The following is a 16887-nucleotide window of genomic DNA, read 5'->3' as shown; positions in this document are numbered from 1 at the left end:
CCCACAAGTGCGCCACAACCTGCACCCCCCGCTGTTGATGCGGAGGCGTGCAAGCTAGCCGGGAATAAGTTTTTCAAGGCAGGCGATTATCAGAAAGCCATCCAGGAGTATACGAAGGGTAAGCTTATTTCTTGCTGTTTATTTATTTTATTTTATTTTATTTTTTTGGCTTTTTTAATGATGCTGTGGTTGAGATGAAAAATGCCTTGGCTTAAGCGAAATGGGGTGGATTATAAAAGGGCCTCTAAGAGGTGTTCAGCAAAGAAACAATTTGAGAGTGGTGATGCGGTGAACCATAGGGAGCGGCTGCGGGTATGTTTATGTGTTAATGTCTATTTTTGAATCTAGCGGTCGAGGCCCAGCCGTCGTCATCAACGTATCTTTCAAACCGAGCGGCTGCCTACATATCCGCACATCTCTACCATGAAGCCCTGGAAGATGCTAAACTGGCTGATGAGTTGGAACCTGGTAACCAGAAAATCATGCACAGATTAGCAAGAATATACACTAGTCTTGGTCGCCCCACAGAGGCATTATCCATCTATTCGCAGATCCAACCACCCGTTACCGCGAAGGATAAAGGCCCTGCGGAGACAATGTTGCATCATATCACCCAGGCAGAAGGTTCTCTACGGGATGATAGAGGAGGCTCTATGACGTTATATTGCCTGGATCAGGCCGTAAAAGCGCTAGGATTTGGCGTGACTCAACCGCGCAAATGGAGGCTGATGCGAGTGGAAGCGTATCTAAAGATGGGAAATGTTAATTCATTGGGTGATGCTCAAAACATCGTCATGTCCATGTTACGAGATAACAATCAGGATCCGGATGCGTTATTACTCCGGGGCCGACTATTTTACGCCCAAGGAGAGAACGAGCAGGCAATCAAACACTTTAAACTCGCTCTGAGCCTAGACCCGGACTCCACGCAGGCGATCCGTTATCTCCGCATGGTGCAGAAACTCCTCCGAATGAAAGATGAAGGAAACGCAGCTTTCAAGTCGAGAAAATACCAAGAAGCTATCGATCTGTACACTAAGGCCCTGGAAGTTGACCCAAAAAATAAGGACATCAACTCCAAACTGCTCCAGAACCGTGCCCAGGCCTATCTTAACCTTAGCATCTACGACAAAGCAATTGAAGACTGCACAAGTGCACTCAAACTCGATCCTGCATACGTAAAGGCGCAACGGGTGCGGGCAAAGGCGTACGGAGCCGCGGGCAACTGGGAGGAAGCATCGCGTGAATTCAAAAAGATTGCGGAGGCTAATCCCAACGAAAAGGGTATTCAGGAAGAAGTTCGAAATGCAGAGTTTGAGCTTAAGAAGAGCCAGCGGAAAGATTACTATAAGATTCTTGGCGTCGATAAGAACGCGACGGAGCAGGAGATTAAGAAAGCGTATAGGAAGATGGCGATTCAGCATCATCCGGATAAGAATCTTGATGGCGATAAGGGAGATACACAGTTTAAGGAGATTGGAGAGGCGTATGAAATTTTGAGTGATCCTCAGTATGAACCCCCCAAGTTCCCCCACGAAACACCTGTTTTTCTTTTCATTTTTCATTTCTTTTATTCACCCTTGTCGGCCCCACGACACCCGGTCCCCCGATCCCCATCCTCATAAACTAATCATTCCTTTTTTCACCCTACAGGAAACGTGCCAGCTATGACAATGGTGATGACCTCTTAGACCCTACGGACATATTCGCGCGCGGTGGCGGTGCCTCCTTCGCGCACATGGGTGGCATGGGCGGTATGGGAGGTATGGGAGGCATGGGCGGAATGGGAGGTATGGGCGGCGGGCAGAATATCCATATTGACCCCAACATCCTATTTAATATGATGAACGGGGGCGGTTTTGCGCGGGGTGGCGGCCAAAACCCATTCGAGAGCTCCTACCACCAACACGGATGGTAAATGATATGAGCTCCGTCGTCGTTCGTCGGGTATTATTAACATGAAGAAATAATGAAGAAAGTTAGTCTAAGAAAAAAAAAAAAAAAATAGAAAAACCCACCCCGCAAAACCAAAACCTCATACCTTACCGCACCTCAGTCCTTATAATAGGGGGGAAGCAAAACCAAACCGGATAAATGCAACGACACTCGCATACATATAGAACTCATACATGGCAAAACATCATATTTAAGGAAAACAGGCGCGCAGATGAGAGGGAGAGAGAAGGTAAACAATCTTTATTTAGTCATACATATTTACGATTCCCACTTTGTTTTTTTTTTTTTTTTTTTTTTTTCATACTCTCCTGTTTTTCGCCTCACTTTTCCCTCTCTTTTTTGAACTGATGTCTACCAAATTCATTGTTATCTTTTAACATTATTGTTTATTCTCCAGGTCACCTACTACTGCACTTTTTGCCCTATTTTCATATTCCAATGTCTTTTATTCATTTTTTCATTTTGGTTTTCATTTTTCATCATCATCATCATCATCATCATCATCCATGGATCATCTTACATAGTTGGATATGGAATGGCTAGTGTTACGGTCTCTGACCTTGTGGAGTAGATATAGATGATGAACAGCGGTCACACACAACTTTGAAGAAAACATCTATACTCCGCTGAATATAATCGATACAAAATCATGCCGAACAGCGGCTTTACTTTACTTTGCCATCTTCCATTTTTTTCCCCCTTTCCTTGATATGCTTCGTAGGTATTATTATTATTATTATTTTACTCACCTGCGGCGGTCGTAAAGCTGATCTACTCTTTCTTCTCCTCCATCTCCACCCACCCCCCCCCCCCCCCCTCCCCCTCCCCTTTTTTTTTTTTTTTTTTATCGTTTGTTTGTTTGTTTGTTTTCAGGTTGTTTAAACACGGCTATCCATCCTATTACTTTTCCTTTGGCGGTTGCTTGTCATGATTTTGCAGTGCATGGTTTCAGATCAGCATGCATGCATCAAAAACGAGGAGGAAACGATCGTGAGGGAATTCAAAAACACCTCGTTCAAACAATGCAGCCGAACCGCCGTACTCGAGTGAATATTTCTTCTGTCTGAAGGGATATCAACCACATGCTATTTCCCATCTTCGGCCATCTTCGGGGGGAGACTTTTATTTATCCATCCTAAGTGGCCTCGGTTTTTCATCACCATCACACACCTAATTATTCCACCACAAAAAGTTTGGAAGTCGAAGGGAAACGAGGACAATGGGAGGAAAATCTGACGATATCCAAAATGGAAAAGACTGAATGAATATATGAACAGATAGAGTAAATCCAAACTGAAATGGAAAGAAAAATGTGATCGGCTTCATCTTAGCTGCATATACTATTCTCACTAGATTACTTTTATCCTACCACATCCCACCGACGTGGGCAGATTAGCTCTCCATATTCGGTCAATCCTTTCAGAATCTCCCCGCCCTTCCAGCCCAATACTCTCGAGTTCACTCATTCACCCCGCCTATCCCCCCGAGCGAAAAAGTCCACCGTACCGCCGTTGCTTGTAATGGTAACGTTCATGATGCCGGACGCGCCCCACCACGGAGCGTCCCACTCGTCCTCGGGTTCCGGATATCTCACACCGTCAGCGACCGTCTGATTGCCAGAGCGCACCAGCAAGCCCTCACCACCAAGATGGACATGGCCCTTTCCGGAACTAGCTCCATGGACGCGCCCAGACCAGGATGGTGGGTAAACAACGGCCAAAAGAACCGGAGCCCCGCGCGATGTGATGTGCGGTGATGGATCTAGGGGATATGCTTGCCCTTTTGCGGCTGGCCTGCTTTCTTGGTAGATTGTTCTGGAGGTGTGGGGAAGAAGGGCTCGGAAAGCGAGAGGTGAGTGCTTCCTGTCTCGGTGGAGGTTATGATGGAAATGTTTGCGCGATGTGCGGGAACCACATCGTCATGGCCATCGCCCGGAGGGTTCCAGGGATCACGGGGATCGCGAGGGGGCTCTTCGTCTTCATCGGGCAGGAAGACAAGGGGAATGAGGTTGGCGCTGATGGAGCCGGAGACAGTGGAGAGCTTGAGTAGATTTGAGAAGGCGATTTGGCCCGAGATGCTACCAGAGGAAGTATGGATTTCTACTTCGTAGGAACGAGGGGTGAGGAATGCGTGCAGGTTGTTGTTTTTATTGTCGTTGCTGCGTACACTTGGTTTGTCCGAGTAATAAAGGCTTTGGAGTTGTGTGAAACTGGCAGCATCGTTAAGGGCAGGTTGTACACCAGGCAACCTGAATGCAACAGAAATGCTTCCTGACTCGGTCTTGATGGACACACGTGCTGGCTTTTCTGGTTGTTCTGGATGTGCAGGCTGAGGGTCGATGACGACAGCAATGCTACCAGTGACGGTGGTTAAGTTGAGACTGTCATAGAGCGGAAATTTGCCGACAATGGAGTTGGTAGTTGTATTGACAGAGATGTCCCGTTTCTCAGAAGGTCCATGGTCATGCCAGCTATTTACAGATACCTGGTGGTTGTTCTGCTTGGAGTGTGCACACTGCTAGAGATATCTGTTAATACCCACTAGGTACAGAAACATCGAGGGTAGAAAGTAGCGCAATAATGATGGGGACTTTGACAAAAATAAAGGAGGAGAATTAGTAAATATTGAAGTGACGATTGAAGAAACATTCCTCACATACCTTCTTAAATCCGTGAAAAGTGCCTTTGTAGAAGAACCCAACCAGCCCAGCAAACAAGACAACTTTGAAGAGTGCAAGCGAGATTCTAGTCCAGATAGACCGAGAGCTGTCTCTAAAGCCGGCCCATCCTCCTTTTATGAAACCACAGCGCCTTTTGTGGACGGGAGATGCTTGTGCATCTTCCAAAGCGGTAATATTATATTCAGCAACTAAGATATCCTTCTCGTTTGCCGAAGGGTCGTCCCGATACCTTGGCTGGTCTGAGTAAGTGCTCGTCATGTTTGAAATTCCCCTGCCCGGACCTTATTTGGAGGGGATAGATGTTGAAAATACTGTAGTGCGGAATAGACTGATAGAAAACACGTCTTGTTTCCACCAGGAGAGATGGATGAGAAGAGGGAGGGACAAGATTCCAGTACAACCTCTGGACAGGGCGAAGGAGCGCCGTATATAAGGGCCTATCTGAAATAAGCAGCTAAGCCAAGTCTGCAACCGGTCAGATAAGACAAATAATTCAGTCAGTGCAGGACAGGGGGTTTTGCCCTTTTTAAAAGAAAAGAGCAAGAGGCCGGGAATGGCAATGCTCCGCCCAAGCGGCAGCTGCAGCAGGTCGTTCAGCAGATATCGCACACGCCATTGCCTTGTCCACTGTCCAATTGCTTGCAAGCGTAGCAAGTACAAAACACAGCACAAGCAGTTCAAAAGCACAAGGGCAGCGAAAAGGAAAAACAAGTATTCCCAAACTTCAGCCCAGTTAGAGACCGCAAATCATGTCGTACATCAGTTCTTGTGAAGATTGATCCTGGCAGTGTGGGGCAAATCAGAAAGAAGTCTCAAAAATCAGTTCCGCAGACCAGATCAAAACATCACAGCATCCGGAACATCCAACACGGGGGACGGGACCCTCTCCCGCGACCAGCTCCCCTCCTCGAGACAAAATGCCCTCAAGGCTGAGCTTCGTAAACCCTAAATAGCAGACAACGATGAACTTGAGTGCGTGGATAGACCTGGTTGATCCAGGCAGCCACATTCTGCTCGGATGGACCTCTCCGCGTCATGACCCAATGCTCTTTTCCTAGTCTTGGAGCGGGCATGTCTCGCTGATCAGGCTTTGATTCTTCTTTTGAACAGATAGGGTCTGCGAAGAGAGACTGCAGCAGGTTAATTGCCAGAAGCTGTGTATCGATTCATGTGTTCAGCGATTGGATGCGAAGTTCCAATCGTACTCTATCACAGTCTTCGAAGATGAGCTGGTTTGTGTTCATTTCTGGGGTTTGGTGGGCTGAAATGTTGCAGACAAACCTGGGCTTTGCGTCCTGGCGCCGCTAGCCGAATGAGAGTGCCGACTTGACTATCATTCATCGAAATAATTAATACATTCGCAGGGTTACGCAGCAGGATCGAATCATCCACAGAGGTTTCGTGATGGTGGAATAATTAGACATAGATGGTTGCTATATAACCCAGCGGGAGCAGCCAACTTATGCTTTCCAGGCAGATGGCAAGACCAGCCATCAGCGGCCAAAATATATATATATATATATAACATAGATGGTATTAAGAAGATGTCCAAAAACTATTACACACCAGAATATCCAGACCAAATTGATCAACAGTTAGCACATGCGTGCACGCATAACCTGCAGTCGTATATGTACGTGAAAAAAAGGGGTATTCTCAAAGACAGACAAAACAGAGAACGAAAAGGTGACCGTCAAGCCAACTCGCATAACATGGGAAGAGCTGTCGCAGCATGGGAACCTCCAAAGGAAATTCCCTCCAGAAAGCAAAGAGATGACTGAACGAATGAATGATATATGCCTCTATCTAAACTCCATCGCTAAAAATGACCTGGAAAGATGCGTATTTCGGATATCCTTGACGGAGGGCTGAAACAAGAAAGAAAAATAATTGAAAATACACAGGAATTAGAAACAAGAATCGAACAAGCTACCGTCTACTAGTACTCAACCGATGATGGTCAGCACCGCTTGTTCCGATGGCTAAAGTCTTCATGGTGGTCTTTCATACCTTATCCCTTACCTGGAGAACAATTCAATTTCCATCTCCATCAACCTGCGACATACCCCAGGCTCTCAAGAACAGCGTTGGTTTCGTTGGCAGGCAAGCCGCACACACCCAGGGCCCTAACTTGACTCCCTTTCTTCAACCGCTGCAGCCCGACGGCTACTTTCCAAGCCTCGGCCTCTTGCAAGACAAAGACATATTTCTTGCCTTCTTGGTCTCTGATGCTTGCACGAACGACGTGGAAGCCACGCAACTCCGCGCTCTGCAGAATGTCTCCATTATCAATGATACTGCTATTACTATTGCCACTGCGAGGCCATAGTCCGGAAGACGCAGCTCCGAGCCGGCACTGATTTTTGCAGAACCTGTGCAGGTTTGCCAAATACGCATCAGATTCCTCACTGCTGGGAACCTTGTGCGCATATGACGTGCTGAACCGGAAAGGATTGGTCTTCACCTGGCTTGGGCGGATGGAAGAAGGGTTCGCACCGAGCTGGGGGCACCATACCTCAACAAGCTTCATTGTCCATGCTTTGACGTCCCATTCGCGTTGGGCTACACCTCTAATGTCATCATCTACGAACATTCCTTCCGTGGTGATGCGTAGTATCAAACCATCGGTTACATGCCCCTTCCCCCGACACCAGCTGTGCAACGGGTGTCCTCATAAAAGTGTTGTTGAATACATACACGCCATATATAATGATCTTATCAGGATCCTTTGTGGAATACGGTCCGCGTCGAGAGGGTGGTGGAGTTGTTCGTGCAGTCGATTGGGACGGTGCATACGATGATTCAGAGAATACGGAGGGTGCAGACGGCTGTTTCCTGGGTCGATCATAGGGACGAAATGAATATGCATCATCCTCGAGTTCTGTTTTTGCAGATGGAAAAGGAGGTTTTTTTTGCGGGGAAGGCGTTCTTGGGGGGGTGTTGACAGATGGCGCTTGCTTAACCGACTCTGCACGTTTCTCTGCGGCCAGTTTTTCCGCCGCTAATTTCTCCGCCGCTAATTTTTCTGTTGCCAACTTCTCCGCCATTAATTTCGCTTCTGCGAGCTTCTCCGCTGCAAGTTTTTCCGCAGCTGCCTTGTCTGCAGCTCTCTTTGCGGCCACGGCTTCACGAGCAGCGGCGAACCGAGCAGCAGCTTCCGCCCTAGCTTTCTCTTTAGCGGCTTTCTCTGTAGCCTCCTTTTCCTCGGCTTCTTTAGCAAGTCGCTCCTTTTCTCTCTTTTCCTTCCTCTCACGGAATTCTCGTTCTCGCGCCTCCTTCTCCCGTTGTCTTTGTTTTTCCTTTTCTTCCTCCTCTCTCTTCTTCCGGAACTCCTCCATTTTCCTTCTTATGTCTTCTTTTCGTTTTGTTTCCTCCCTCGCCTTTTCCCAGTCTGTGTCTTTCGGCTTGGGAGTGTCATTTTCAGATGGATTGGGTGGCGTAGTTGGTGGTGGATCTGGAGGAGATTGAGGCGGCGGGGCCGACCCGCCAGCCCCAGAGGTTCCTTCTCCTTGTGTATAACGATGGCCTCCAGGATACTGGCTACCAGGGAATGGGCCGCCATTGTATTGTCCACCTGGGTTCGGACCATTTCCATAACCTCCTGAGTACTGCCCATTGAAATTTTGATAATGAGGGCCTTCCCCGGAGTTATGATTGGGGCCTGATGAGGGAGGCGGTTCGTGCTGCGGGCCTCCGTGACCCGTTCCTCCACCAGTGGGAGGCGGTCGAGGAGCACCACGCGGCGGAGGCGGGGGCGGCGTGCTGCTGGAACCTGTTTGTGACCTTCCCCAAGCCCAGCTAGCAATCCCAACCACTATAACAACCAAAAAGACGCCCGAACCACCACTTTGAGCAACTGATGAAACCCACGTTTTCAGAATGGGCACCACCCATACGTATACTCCTACTCCAACTAGAGTGGCCGCCACTCCCGCCAGGAAGCTGTTCCTATGACATTGAAGGGAAGGTAGGTATATGAAACCAGAACCTGACGAATGAGGCGGAACGATGAAAATATCATACGGTCCTTCTGGAAGGTCTGTCGATTTGCGATACCCGCCGTTTGCATTGGGGGGTGGTCTACCTCCTGGAGGAGTACCGTGAGGTGGAGGAGGGGGCGGGGGTCCGTCCATTATTAGAGAGAAAACAGTAAATTCAAGTGACGAAATGCATGCAAATGTTGTAAAATATTGTGTGTGTATGGATATGCGTATTTGAAGGTTCGACGATAGCTGAGGCTTTCTGTTTCCTGGATATTATGCCACCACCAATCCTTCCTATTGTCGTAGAAGAATCCGTACCAGTCGATATCTAAAGGCAATGAAGAATGTCTTCATGATCAGCCACACAATGGGGTGGGGTGGCACTTGGGCCCCAATCCCAATCCCGATGTTGTGCCTCTCGATGGGGTGGTTCTTCCTGGAAGATCGTAGAAAGATCCCAACTATTCTAATTGGCTGTGTTAAGCGGTGGAAGGACGGTGTATTTTAAATAAGGAGAGTCATGGAGTCCGAGTTGACGTTGTTTTGGTGTGAGGACTGAAAATCGGGACGGGTTGCTCTTCAGTCTTGAGTCGGTAACCTTCAATCAAAATTATGGAGCGTCACCTGAAGGCCCTTAAGCATTCGCCAAACCCAACATACACTATCAAACAGGGCGAGAGAGAGGGGAAAGAAAAATAGAGAGAGAGAAACGGAATATGACGGCAATGAAAACCAAAAACAAAAATGTAAAAGTTCACCAACCTATGTTATTGTCAGATTTCAGAACAGACCACGTCTCGAAGCAATCCAGACGGGTCGGGACCAGGATTCAGGCAGAAGGCCCTGTCGAGGTATGACAGAAAGGCAGAACAATCGATAACTGAGTTACTCGGGACGATGAAAGAAGTCACGAAAAAAAGTTGACGGAGTTATTCTGCCATATGAATAGATAACTAATGGGAGGGTTTCTTAGAAATTGTTCGAGTCCTTTCCAAACTCTGACTGTCCGAAGGTTCCAAGGTCCGATTTAGCATGGCGGATGGAGCCGTCGTCTTTCCGCGGGACCCTTGCAAGGTCACCGGGGAAACTTGCTGGCGCTTGGGCAGCCGGACACTCGAGTCTTGGAAAAAGCAAAATAACTTTATGGACAGAGTTTGGCGTCCCTTTGCTCAGGGCAAAATCTGGATGTTCTCTTCAATTTCCTCTTCAGAATGCACTTCTTATTCGTGGCCCCTGGTTGCACGCCTGAATTATTTCTGGACTGGCGCTTCACCAGAGAACATATGAATGTCCATTAATCCATTCAGGCAGAAACTCGATGATTTATTTGTTTACACTTTTCTCTCCAGAAGCGTCCTCCCCGCACGTTGATACATGCGCCCAATCATTACGTGAGGTGTCGAGACATGGCGCATTGGCTTTTCCTTCGATTTGTCGGTGAACAGGAGACCAAGACTCGAGAGCGGAGCTTTTCTCCACACCGATTGGTCAGCTCTTCTGTAAATGGAGCTTGCAGTGTGTTTTTATTGGACTTGTACGATGATTTCTTGTCCGCCTCGCGGATGGATGTGCGCCCAAGATGTTCCTCAATCCTCATGGATAGTATGCGCGATACAAGAGAATGCATTGCTTCTGCCTTATTCACCCTTACCAATCATGTTTCTTCCAAGCGAAGAGAATCCTCAACACTCCCTCAAAGGGTCAGCTTTTGGCTGATGACAAGGCAGTTGTTGATTTATTTTTTTTTTTCGGTTGTTTATGTTTTTCTTGTTACGGCCAAGTGTGACTTGGCATTTTCTCGTGACCCGAATCCCTGGTGCTGATTGGCTATATTTGCAGAAATGCCAAGACTGCCAAGACTGCCAAACACGTCAAACACATCGCGCTTTCATGTTAGCGTGGGGAAAAGGGACCATCAACTTGTCGACTGACTGTATGCAGTCGTTGCTTCTTGTTACAATTCTCATCAAGTTCACGAGTCGTCAAGGCGGAGTGATGGCATCATCAATTCAGTCGATCCTCCCTAGGGCGTTTTCCCCTTCTCATTGGACCATGGCAGGGGTCACGTCATCCTGCATGAGCTGGATATTTCGGCGAGAGGCAAGTGAAGGGCAAGAGCTTCACGGTGGTCCACCAGCTTCTCCAGATTCCAGTGTTCACGCTTGGTTGGCGGAGTTTCTTAGTCCACAAAAGTTGACAGTTTAACCCCGTTCAACTGGTTTCACATTGGATAAGGCATTGAGAACCCTAACTATGGATGGCCATTCCATAGTTCGTACCATGTCATATTCCAGCGGTATCTGTATTCAGATACCTGTACCTTATTTTTTGCTCAGAAGAGCCTGGTCAAAAGGATGCAGCCACTGAAAGAGTTGATCCACGTGATTTGCCTTCTGACCCTAAATTCAAGAGGACCTCGGAACCAATCACTTCTCCGCAAATCCACCTGGCCCAATTTCGAGGTCACAACTATTGAGGACCGAGCGAAAGCGGTTGGAAACCAAGTGGTCATCCGTTGATCACCATCGGTTTTACTCAACTCTCCAACTACCATGTTGCTGAACTGCCTTCTGAGAGATACCCTCACCTCAGATAACGACTAATCATTACGCTACTACACACTTTCCGCACAACAATGGCACTGACAGCCGGGCCGGACCCAGACCCAGACCCAGATCCAGACCCATCGGTCCGTACAAGCACTGTCCGCAAGCTAGATTTCGTCCTCCTCCCGTTCCTATCTCTCCTATTCCTTGTAAACTCCCTCGACCGCTCCAACATCGGGAATGCAGAAACTGCGCATTTTACTCGTGATGCTGGTCTGCAGCCTGAAGATCTGAATGCGGCGGTTGCATGGTTTTTTGTCTTCTTTGTTGCTTTACAGCCGGTTGGGGCTGCGGCAGGGAGAAAATTCGGAATGAGCAGATGGGTGCCGAGTGTTATGACGCTTTGGGGAGTTTGCACCTTGTTGCATATATGGGTCCGGCGCAGATGGCAGCTTATTATGTTGAGGGTTATACTTGGAGTTTTGGAAGGTGAGTTCTCTTTAAATCCGTTGACTTTATTTTTACAAAATTGTTGATTTTCGATGCTACTTTTAGCTGGCTTCTACCCAACTGCGGTATCGTACCTTTCGCTATTTTATACCCGTTTTGAGTTTGGACGTCGACTTGGGCTCTTCTATGGGTCGTACGGAGTAGCAGGTGCGCTTGGAGGAGTAATTGCATTTTTTGTTTTCTCTCGTTTCCCTCCAAGTGAGGACCCCATCGACGACAGGATCACTCCATCCGACCAAAGAACATTACGGCCATGGCAAATTCTGTTCTTGGTTGAAGGGTGTTTAACTATCATAATTGCAATAATGGGATTTTTCTGGCTCCCACGAAGTGCGGGGACGGCATGGTTTTTGAGCGAAGAAGAGCAAGCGTACGCAGAAAGGCGTATTCTTATTGATCGAGCCCAGGCTGATTGTCAGAGACAAGAAGCCTTCAATTCCACAACATTATCAGATGAATTTGCGGAAGAAGATATCCTGACTCACGCTGATGATGAACAACGGCGTCGGCTCTTGCCGGATGATATTGGCACTAAAATACATCCCCAGAACTTTTCGTCAGATGCGGGTCTATCCAAATCGGAATTACTGTCCACAGCTCTCTTTCTGCCGCTAATGCTTCCTATTCTCCTCCTCAACATTGCTTCTGCCGTCCCTAACACTGGCTTCTCCGTTTTCCTTCCACTGGTTCTATCTTCCCTTCATCTTTCATCCCCCACCATCAGCAACCTTCTTACTGCCCCTCCATTCCTCCTAGCGTCTGTATTCCTCTATATATTCAGCCATTGGAGTGATAAGTCTCGGAGACGCATCGTTCCAATACTAGCAAGCCTCGTGGTGATAGCTCTCGGCCTTGTTCTTACCGTGGTTTTTTCATCATCACCCTCTTCCTCTACATCACTTTCCCCAACAAGGGCTGTGGCTATATATTTTTCCCTCTGCATTCTACTGAGCGGAAGTTACATCCCAAGCCCACTAACTGTAACATGGCTGGCAAGCAATATCCCGAACCCTGGAAAACGAACCATTATTCTGGGGATAAATGGATACGGGAACCTGGCGGGGATCCTGGCATCTATTATATTCTCTCCGAACTTCCAGAAAGATTCCTATCACATTCCCTTCCTCATTACATTGGGCTTGGTGCTGGTCAGTTTCATTGGATATGTGGTGCTCTGGATCGTGATCCGTGCGATAAATAATGCTAGGGCCGCAGCGACGCCGCCAGCTACATCCTTAGATAGAGAGATCGATTATTCAGGCTCTGGCCGTAGCTTTGGTGTAGGTGGGGCTGAGAAAATTCCTGCCTTTGCTGTTGTAGGAGGGAGATGGTGGGATTCGCAAGTGAGGTACTGGATTGGAAGAAGGGTGTTGGGAATGGGTGAAGATGACGCCCGTGTTCGACGGGGAGATGAGATGCTTACTTTTCAATATGGTCTCTGATATCCCCCCCTCCTCTCTCTCTCTCTCTCTCTCTCTCTTTTTTTTTTTTTTTTTTTTTTTTTTTCGGGCATCTTGGGAGTATGTCACTGGGATGTTTTTTGGGGGATACTACACCGCTCTGGCATGATGTTATAACAAACCCGTTACAGGATTTTGAACGTATTTTTGCACCTGGCCACTTGAGGATTTCGCAACTTTTATATCTGATAACAAATGAACCGGAATGAATCGTATTCGCCGCAGGGGCATCTATATTATACCGGGAAGTGGCTCAATCTGACAGCTGTCCCCAACGATACTATATTAGGCGCTCCTACTGTTTTGGAGGAAGGTAGGTCGTCAATCTAGCATCCTCAGCTTCATTTGACACCAGTCTGTGATTTCCACACACGACCAAATCCCCGTCGGAGGCTGTAGAATATCAAATTAGGGCCATGTCGGTTAGGCAGTAGAATTCATGACGCAGCAGAGTCACCTCCAGGTCGTGGTGCTCCGTCAAGTCCCCTGTTGGTGCCAGTGTCACTGCCAGTGTGCCAGCATCAGGCAACGACCTCACTCTCATACCTGGCCCATGTGCTCCAATTCTGTCTGTCAGTAGAGTCATCAAACCATCCGGAATCCGCGGTCTCTGACAGCTGCAAGCCTGGTTATTTTTAGTCCATTTGGGTTTGTTGGCCTCGGGGCCCGGCGAAATATTCTGCCGCGGGGTCGCCTTTCTCTGATTGGCTGAACTGTTGACCACCATCGATCACCGGTTGGTTTGAGATCATGAGCTGTATCATTTTCTCAAGTCACCCACTGTTGTCCCAGGGAGTTCCGGGACTCGTCTTCCTTTGTGCCCTCTGCTCCTTTTGATTATTTCGTTTTTAATGTAGTTCTCCTATTCTTTGCGCTGCTTTTGGCCCTCGCTGTCCTTTCATGGGGGCTTCCTCACTCGTACCTTAACCCTCCACTCCACCGCCCGGTTTCTGTGGACCTTCCCTATTGTCCAATCCTACGATCTGGCACCCTTCTTACCTAAACCCCCGTTTCATTGTGGCTCTGGATAAGCCAATTGACCATTTACCATGGCACTTGCTGTACCGCCAGCTGGGACCTTCGCCCCAGGGACGAAGGTTCAAGTCGGAAACCACCGTGTTGTGATCGAAAAATACCTTTCTGAAGGGGGATTCGCTCACGTCTACGTTGTCCGCCTTCCGCATCCGATCGATGGCGCCGAGACTGCTGTGCTGAAAAGAGTTGCCGTGCCAGACAAGGTCGCTTTGGCAAATATGCGGACCGAAGTCGAAACCATGAAGAAGTTGAAGGGACATCGGCATATTGTCACATACTTTGACTCTCACGCATCCCAGTTAAAGGGCGGCGGGTATGAGGTTTTCCTTCTCATGGAGTTCTGCGCCGGAGGCGGCTTGATCGATTTTATGAACACTCGGTTGCAGAATCGCTTGACGGAGCCTGAGATCTTGAAGATTTTCACCGATGTTGCGGAGGGCACAGCCTGTATGCACTACCTCAAACCCCCTTTGCTCCATCGGGATCTCAAGGTCGAAAACGTCTTGATAGCGCTACATGGGAATTCGTTTAGCTACAAATTATGTGACTTTGGGTCGGCAGCGCCGCCACGCCCAGCTGCTGCTACTGCTGCGGAGGGGAGGCTGATCGAGGATGATGTCCAGCGCCACACCACTCTACAATATCGCAGTCCGGAAATGATCGATGTTTATCGCAAACAGCCAATCGATGAGAAGAGCGATATATGGGCGTTGGGCGTCCTTCTGTACAAGCTCTGTTATTACACAACTCCCTTCGAGGAAGCTGGGCAGATGGCAATCCTGAACGCCAAATTTAAGTACCCTGCGTACCCGCCTTTCTCTGATAGATTAAAATTGCTCATTGGTATGATATATCTAATACTATGGTAACCTATATTGCTCTTTTTGAACGCTATTCTAACGACTACCCTTTTTTGAGATAGCGTCTATGCTACGAGAGGACCCGCGAAAACGACCGAATATATATCAAGTATTGCAGGAAGCGTGTCGCATGCGCGGCAAAGAGGTACCCATTACAGACGTACGTGATATATATTGAATTGACTTCCGTTTAAATCCCGCGAATGAGACTACGGCGTTCTAACTCGATCCAGATTTACTCCGGGCGTTCACATTCTGAGTCAAGACGCTACCAAAAACTTCCATCTCCCAACGAAACACCAAAGATAGGGGCCGTATTCTCCCCACCCATTCAGGAGACGCAGATTATTCCTGACATAGCTCCTATGAGGCGAGGGAGACCCACCAAACCTACCTCACATCACAACTCAACCAAACCCAGTCCGTCGCCATTAAGAGTCGCTTCAAATGACCCATTTGCTGCCCTTGACGGAGGCAAAGTGCCTAACGGAGACGAGCTCTCTTCCAGGTTTCCAACCTTGGACGAATTTTCGCTCTTCCATGACCAAGGGTCCAAATTTGAGTTTGAGCCGACGGTGCCAGAAACCAAGCCACCCACGGAAGACCTTTCAAAACGAATAACCAATGCTCTCGCGGATGAGGCCTTTGCCAAAGCCAATCCGACTCCTGTTTCCCAGAAAAACCCGGCAATAGGATCACAGTCCAAATCTCTCGGCGAAAATAAACCATTAGAAGAGAAGATTTTGATACCATCTCCGGACTTACGCGCTGAGCTTACACGACAACAAACTACTACCCTACATCAACCTATTCCTCAAAAGCCAGTCATGGTGTCCACTGGCACCATGACAACTCCTTCCCCCCGCCTGCGTCCATTAGATAGCCCGCCTTTTTCTCAACGATCCAAATCCAGACTCCCTAATTCCCTTGAAAAGCGACATTCCGCCCAACAATTCGAGAGCGAGAATGAAAAAACCCCCAGCGGTCGTGACGTTTATATGTCTCGTGGGGGATTATTCAAGCGTGAATCGAAACAGAACGCTTCGTTCGAAGATCTACCGAGGTCACCGGTCTCGTCTAGACCGTCATTAGAGGGATCCCGACCATCTGCTCTTGATACAAGTGATCCAACCGCTCGTTCTAAATCGGCAAACTCGAAGTCCCGGCCTGCCAGTTCTTTCATTGGATCTAGATCGGAGCGTTTTCGGGATTTTGATAGTCCGAGAGACTCCCTCGATTCTAGCTTCCCTCGCGGTGGATACGATGGGAGTGACGTCTTACATCACCCACGGTTGGAAACGGATCGTGACCATGAGCGAGCCAATATATCGTCAGACATTGATTTCTTACGAGCCAAAGAAGTAGAAGAATCAAACCGAAAACGGGAGAAACGTGTCAGTAGCGGGTCAAAACATATGAAACGTTCGAGTTTGACGTCTATATCTCTATCTGGGACTAAGAATCTACTCGCCGGGCGGTTTGGCGATGCGTTCCGTCGTTTTGAGAATAATGCAGCACAAGAACGGACAAGCCGAAGTCCTTCCCCTGACAATATGAATGCACGCCTCACTCCAATAACAGGTTCAGAAGTTACTGAGATGAGCGATGATGGCCGTGAAGTCAATGATGGCGATATCTCACCAGAGATGCGCCGTGAGCTAGAGCGACGACGTTTATCACTGGAAGAGAGGCGAGTGGCAAATGCTGCTGCTGAGTATCGCCAGCGGTTAGCGGAGCGGGAGAAGATGGGGGCCGTGGTGGAGAAGGATTGAAGAGTAGAGCGGCATCGATTCAAAGCAAGGTCCAGTCACTCCTCAAAGAAAACGATAGACACCCAACGGTCAAGACCGCTTCTGG

General features: G+C 48.3%; 6 protein-coding genes across 6 annotated transcripts; 4 read left to right on the top strand and 2 right to left on the bottom strand.

The window, feature by feature from the left end:
• Positions 1 to 482: 482 nt before the first annotated feature.
• On the top strand, positions 483 to 1918 carry HCAG_00176 (hypothetical protein; the record flags this gene model as incomplete). The annotated part of the gene is made up of 2 exons (XM_001543080.1): positions 483 to 1510; positions 1654 to 1918. The coding sequence occupies 2 exons, from the start codon at positions 483 to 485 to the stop codon at positions 1916 to 1918; spliced, it is 1293 nt and encodes a 430-aa protein (XP_001543130.1).
• A 1799-nt stretch (positions 1919 to 3717) lies between these two features.
• On the bottom strand, positions 3718 to 4894 carry HCAG_00175 (predicted protein; the record flags this gene model as incomplete). The annotated part of the gene is made up of 2 exons (XM_001543079.1): positions 3718 to 4473; positions 4616 to 4894. 2 exons carry the CDS (start codon positions 4892 to 4894, stop codon positions 3718 to 3720), a joined length of 1035 nt encoding a protein of 344 aa, XP_001543129.1.
• A 1671-nt stretch (positions 4895 to 6565) lies between these two features.
• HCAG_00174 (predicted protein) lies at positions 6566 to 8769 on the bottom strand (the record flags this gene model as incomplete). The annotated part of the gene is made up of 3 exons (XM_001543078.1): positions 6566 to 6575; positions 6703 to 7290; positions 7334 to 8769. The coding sequence occupies 3 exons, from the start codon at positions 8767 to 8769 to the stop codon at positions 6566 to 6568; spliced, it is 2034 nt and encodes a 677-aa protein (XP_001543128.1).
• Positions 8770 to 11254: 2485 nt separating this feature from the next.
• HCAG_00173 (predicted protein) lies at positions 11255 to 12132 on the top strand (the record flags this gene model as incomplete). The annotated part of the gene is made up of 3 exons (XM_001543077.1): positions 11255 to 11654; positions 11721 to 12045; positions 12129 to 12132. 3 exons carry the CDS (start codon positions 11255 to 11257, stop codon positions 12130 to 12132), a joined length of 729 nt encoding a protein of 242 aa, XP_001543127.1.
• A 528-nt stretch (positions 12133 to 12660) lies between these two features.
• HCAG_00172 (predicted protein) lies at positions 12661 to 13117 on the top strand (the record flags this gene model as incomplete). The annotated part of the gene is made up of 2 exons (XM_001543076.1): positions 12661 to 12823; positions 12915 to 13117. The coding sequence occupies 2 exons, from the start codon at positions 12661 to 12663 to the stop codon at positions 13115 to 13117; spliced, it is 366 nt and encodes a 121-aa protein (XP_001543126.1).
• A 1067-nt stretch (positions 13118 to 14184) lies between these two features.
• On the top strand, positions 14185 to 16802 carry HCAG_00171 (conserved hypothetical protein; the record flags this gene model as incomplete). Its single annotated transcript, XM_001543075.1, has 3 exons — positions 14185 to 15013; positions 15093 to 15190; positions 15264 to 16802. The coding sequence occupies 3 exons, from the start codon at positions 14185 to 14187 to the stop codon at positions 16800 to 16802; spliced, it is 2466 nt and encodes an 821-aa protein (XP_001543125.1).
• Positions 16803 to 16887: the final 85 nt, after the last annotated feature.

Source organism: Histoplasma capsulatum, genomic scaffold (genome assembly GCF_000149585.1).
Source record: "Histoplasma capsulatum NAm1 scaffold_1 genomic scaffold, whole genome shotgun sequence".
Classification (NCBI taxonomy): Eukaryota; Fungi; Ascomycota; class Eurotiomycetes; order Onygenales; family Ajellomycetaceae; genus Histoplasma; species Histoplasma mississippiense.
Note: the sequence above shows the minus strand (reverse complement) of the source record. Positions and strands in the feature narration are given on the sequence as shown.